The 6022-nt window shown below is 30.9% G+C and overlaps 1 protein-coding gene across 2 annotated transcripts in view; it reads left to right on the top strand.

The window, feature by feature from the left end:
• The window catches only part of LOC134725225 (bifunctional 3'-phosphoadenosine 5'-phosphosulfate synthase-like), a 33267-nt gene extending 30914 nt beyond the window's left edge, over nucleotides 1-2353 (top strand). For both annotated transcript variants that reach the window (XM_063588871.1, XM_063588872.1), the window contains exons 10-12: nucleotides 31-173; nucleotides 541-666; nucleotides 1205-2353. In XM_063588871.1, coding sequence (XP_063444941.1) covers nucleotides 31-173; nucleotides 541-666; nucleotides 1205-1447 — 512 coding nt within the window. In that variant the 3' untranslated portion in view covers nucleotides 1448-2353. The remainder of the gene's footprint in view (nucleotides 1-30; nucleotides 174-540; nucleotides 667-1204) is intronic.
• Nucleotides 2354-6022: the final 3669 nt, after the last annotated feature.

Genomic DNA, 6022 nt, shown 5'->3' on the forward strand with positions numbered 1-6022 from the left:
TTTTCATGACTTTGATCTTTATGTTTATAGGTGGTTGGACAAAAGATGATGATGTACCTTTACCTAATCGTATAGAACAACATAAAGCTATATTAGAAGAAGGTGTATTAGATCCAGAATCAACAGTGTTAGCCATATTCCCATCACCAATGATGTATGCTGGTCCAACAGAGGTTAGCCTTATATTTACTCATCTATAGGATATAATCTTGTTTGGTTTTGTTTTAATTAAATTATTATATTTTCCTATTTACAAAAGATAAAAAAAAAACAGATAATGGTGAATATTCAGAAGTACATGTTTTAAATTATTTAACTTTATTTTTTTATTTTATCATGTGCTTTATTTCATTCTCAAAATTACACTGTCTTAAAAAAAGTCCATTATTATCATAATTCAGAAGTAGTGTCTATTATTGAAACATAATGTTATCTTATAAAATTTAATGAAGTAAACTCAAATTATACAATTTAGGAGTAGTTTAGTTCTTAGTAGATTGCCTAAATCTAGAATCTTATCAAATTGATTCATTACAATAGGTACAGTGGCATGCCAAAGCCAGAATGGCCACAGGAGCAAACTTTTACATAGTGGGTAGAGATCCAGCAGGAATGCCACATCCAGATGGAGGGAAAGATCTGTTTGACCCTACACATGGGGCAAAGGTAAGTTTTCCTTATACCAATTAGGAAATTAAATTGGTTTGTTATAAATTACATTTTTGCTTTTTTGCACTTACTTAAAGCTAGTTCAAACTTCAATAACTATTAACAAATAAACCATGTATTCCAAGAGTTAAATATCAATCAGCCATTGTAGAGATTACATAAGCATAATCATATTCTTATTAACATTAAAACAGCAAAAAGTGACATCTAAGTAGTTCTACTACTGTAATCATAAGCCAGTCAAGGCTAAGGTCATGAGTTTAAACCCCAAGCGTGTGGGTGCAATCGACTGCCATCTTAATTGACTAGGATGGTCAGTTTTCCTATCAAATCGTGGTTTTCTTCAGCGCTCCAGCTTCCTCCACCCATAAAAACTGACTAAGTAATCAATCATATTAAGTATTACATGTATTGTACAAAGTGAACGCTCAACTATTAAGAGTTTCTGGCAAGTATATCTTTTTATGACATGGTAACTGAGTTTTGAAAATCTTTTTTATGTGATTGACTAATTTACATTTTCTATTTTTGATAGGTTTTAACAATGGCACCTGGTCTCACACAGTTAGAAATAGTACCATTCAGAGTTGCAGCATACAACACAAAACTCAAATGTATGGATTTCTATAATCCAGAAAAGAAAGAAGATTTTGAGTTTATATCTGGCACCAAAATGAGAAAGTTAGCCAGAGAAGGCCAATACCCACCAGATGGGTTCATGGCACCAAAGGCATGGAAGGTCCTTCAAGCATATTACCAATCTTTGAACAACCAATAACACTTAACTCGGAACAAAAAATCTATGTGATAATGGGATCGACAAATTGTGGGACCATATTTTATTCAAGAAGTTGTACTTCTTATATTTACCTTTAATGAAATATGTTTCAAATATGTCTATTATTTAGAGAGAAAAAAATTCTTTTAGAAATATTTACAAATTACGCAAATGGTTTTAATAGGGGTCTGATTAGAATTATGTAAAGTATAATATTTTATAAAAAGTCTGCATAGTTCCCCTCTTTTCTCAAGTTTTTTTTGCTAAAAAAGTTTAAATTTTCTATTAAATTTTTATTTTGGAAATTTTTAAAATCCAAAATTAGTTTAATACAAAATAGGTAGTATATAACAACCCACATCTTTATGTGTGGTAAAATATAGTGTAAATACTGATACACAATGTAATTACAGTTCTACTTTTAAAGATTTATTTTTCAATCCTTCTTTACTATGGATATTATTTGTTTGAGGTTGTACAGATTTTTTTAAAGTGTTATATTTTTACACCAAGAATTTGAATAATTTGAAAGAAAATTTTATTGAATATTTTTCAGTTGTGAAAATCATCACTGCCAAAAGGTAAAAGTTATTGACAAATCTTCCTACATTTTTGTAATCCAATTGTTGGATATGCTTTCTACAAATATATTTGTTTGTTTTTTGTAACTTGCATTAATGAATCAGTGTCATGCTATAGAAGTATATTTTATCCTTTATTTATTATATCTTTGTATTGGCTATTTATCAATCTGCTGCACAGAACTTTTATGAAATTTATATTTTACATATTTCTGAATGCCATGTTACTTGTATCAAAATTTTAAGTATTTTTTTATTGTTTGTTAGAAGAGAAAATATATTTTGGTTGAATTTCAAAGATTTTAGATATACATTTGTGACTTAGCTTATATGTGTTGTTGTTATTTGAGCCAAAAAGAAGTAATTAGATGTCAAATATAAAGCAGAATCAGTTGTCTGTTCTATTCACATCATTAATAGAATATTTCCCCACTAACAGGTATTCCAACATTAAATAATGTTTTGTTTATGTACCCTTAGAAGTTGTTAAATGAAATTGGATTGATAAAAGAAGATTGGTATGCGTGCCAATGAGACAACTCTCCATCCAAGTCACAATTTCTAAAAATAAACCATTATAGGTCAAAGTACGGGCTTCAACACCAGGCCTAGGCCCACATCGAACACTAGTGTAAAACCATACAAATGGGAAAACCAATGGTCTAATCTAAATTAAAAAAACGAGAAACAAGAAACACTTATGATGAACCACATAAACAATCAACAACCAGTGAACCACTGAACATCAGATTCCTGTATTCCTGGATACTCTGCATTTATTTTACTTTTTCAATTGCATATAAATGTATTAAAAGGGCTGATAGACCCCAGTCCTTCCCTAAAATATTGAAAATTATCATTCTGCATTGACAATGATATGTTGGTGTAAATAATATACACCAATCCAGGTTAACACACTCAAGGTGTATCCAATACATGTTGTACATCAGTTTGGTTTTGGAGATTGGTAACACTTTTAGGTGTGAAGTGATATTTCTTGTTTGAAACAAGAGTGCACACATGGAAATGTTTCCCCTACTTTACTGAGTACTGACCATTGATTTTATGTTGATAGTCCTAGATATAAAGTTTTACTATAACTATCACATAAACTAAACATGGTCAAAGAAAATCTGATCAAGGTCAAATAAACCAACCTAGAAATACATGCTCACCTTTCAATCATTCAATAAACTAAATATTGTTGACTTATTGCTTATAATTTCTAAGAAACAAACTAAACAAAGAAAACTAATAATTGACCAATGAACCATGAAATTGAGGTCACGGTCAGATGAATTATGTCGGACAGATGTATACACCTTACAATCAATCGATGCATTGACCTATTGTTTATAGTATCTAAGAAAAAAACTTTACCAAGAAAACGTAACATTGACCAGTGAGGTCATGGTCAGAAGTTGCCTACCTTACAATCCTTCCATACAGGAAATACAGTTGACTGATTGAATATAGTAAAAGAAAAAAAAAGAACAAAACTGAAAAACTTAACTTTGACCACTGAACAATGAAAATGAGGTCAAGGTTAGATGACACCTGCCAGACAGACATGTACACCTTACAATCATTCCATACAATGTATATATAGAAGACATATTGCTTATAGTATTTGCATAATAGACATAATCATGAAAACTTACCATGTTGGCTGATCCATGAAATGAGGTCGAGGTAAACTGAAACTATCTGACTTGCATAAAACCTTGCAAGGTAAGCACATACCAAATATAGTTATCCTGTAAGTCATAATAAATAAAATTGAGATTACTAAAAATTTAACTTTTTTTGTAAGTAGTCGCAGAAACCATGAAAATGAGGTCGAAGACAATGGACATATGATAGACAAAAACTTCATAACATATGGCATCTTTACACAAAGTAGGAATGATCCTGATTCTTAATAGTTATCACAGTAGGATGTGGTGTGTCAGTGTAAGATCACCCCAACAGCGAGTGAAGTAAGGCGAAAAGTTTTTGGGACCTTTTTTAGCCAAAAAAACATATAATATTGTATAATGCACTTTTTTAACGGTTTCTGACGTGGTGCATGTATATTTTATAGTTGCTGTAAAGTGTAAGAGTAGGACATTTTTGATGCTTTATTCTCCCTATTAACTGTCTATCATTAAATGAAAATATAGATTCAAAACTATGTACTGATATATATGATATGAGACTTGTCAGTAAAAATTCTCGTTTGTTGTATGATAAGTGAGCATAACCTCATTAGATTTCTTGTTGTAAACAAGATATACCCTGGGCTATTTGATGAAATTTACAATATGACTAACACAAGTAAAAACAGACGAACACGCAATTTTATTCAAATGTTTAGATGATATGTTTCACCAAACAAAATGAAGGTAATTGAGGGGTTCTAAATCAACAAATGGCTATGAATGAGTCTGAAATGACAACCAATTTATGAATGACAATCGAAAAATGGAGACATCAGAGACAGATTTTGTTCACTCATATATCTCAGACTGCCCCCTCAAATCAAATGGTTCATATCTTAAACTTGAAAAATATCTAGAGCTTATACTGAGTGGGGATCATTATTCAGCTACATGTATGTTATTTTAGACCACGTGAAAACATCTGAAATTTCGAGTCAACCTTGTTTGATACAACGAGAGTTAACTGTATGTTATTTAAGAATAGGCTGGGGTGTTTGGGATTAAACATCCTCAATTCTGTGTCGCTTTGAAGGTGTCATGATTGTCAATGTGTTACTGTAATTTGAATTTCAAAATGACTGAGTGACGTTATCTTAATAAGTAAAGAATTGTCACATAAAAATAAAAGACACGGGAAATGGCAAATTCACAAAGTCTTGTCTGATTAATCAGTTAAAAAAAAAAAAAAAGTGGAAGCAAAGAGCGTATGCCCTCTACGCCCACTCTGGATCCGCCACGGTCTAGTCTGTATTTAATACAATAAAATCCCTAAAGTGGATACCTCAGTAATCCAGGCCTGTAATGATAAAATATACACAATGTGAAAGAATTTATAACAACACTTAAGGGATTACTGCAGTAATTTAATGCGATCAACATGTTTCAGAGGCAAGATAAAAAATTTACAAAAAAACATCCTTAAGTTAAAAATTGGGTAAATCATGTTAGCTGTTTAAAGAACTTTATTATAGCTTAAACAGCAGCAACTACTTTTAGAAGTCCTCTGACAACTTTGATCAAAATCCACATTCTGAACATATTGTCCCTGCCAGATGTTGTCTATTACAATTATACAAATATTTAACAATATGTGCATTTTACTCCTTATGTTCTTTTTCTAGTGACAGCTGCATGTTTGTTGATCATCATTCACATGTAAAAATCTTGATTATCTAAGTGATTCTGACCAAGTCTTGTTCTGATTGGTCAAGAAGTTTCAGGACAAAAGTTTATAAAAGTTGTTAAGAAGATTCATGTTGACTCTCAAAAACTGAGGAGTTTATAAAAAGTAAATTGAAAAAAAATTAAAGTGAAAATCAATTCTTGAATTCAATAGCAGACTGTAATTGTCATTACAGTGGATTCATTATTATACAGGTCTCCGATACCATTTTTGTCAGTTTCTTTGGCACAGGTAAACCACCAATTCAATTGTCCAACAAATTACAAATTGTCTATAGGCTTTGTATGCAGAGGCTGGCAAAACCATGAAATCAAATATTAATGAAAATCCAAGTTGTCCTCAATCAGTGAAAAATTGATGGTCATGAAAATTAATAAATCCACAGTATATGAAACAGCAATGCAATCAACATCGTAATATGTTTATCATGTGTTCAACTAAAATGTCCTTCATTCACTGACAGATATTGTAAATTCATATTCCTTCATAGAAACAAGTTTTGAGATACAATAACTAAATACCAGAGTGTGTCTCAGTTTGAAGAACAGGAATATCCAAATATAAGTCAATAATTAAATAAAGATTCAAGTAGTTTTAATTTTTTAATTCA

This window comes from Mytilus trossulus, chromosome 7 (genome assembly GCF_036588685.1).
Source record: "Mytilus trossulus isolate FHL-02 chromosome 7, PNRI_Mtr1.1.1.hap1, whole genome shotgun sequence".
NCBI classification, from domain to species: Eukaryota; Metazoa; Mollusca; class Bivalvia; order Mytilida; family Mytilidae; genus Mytilus; species Mytilus trossulus.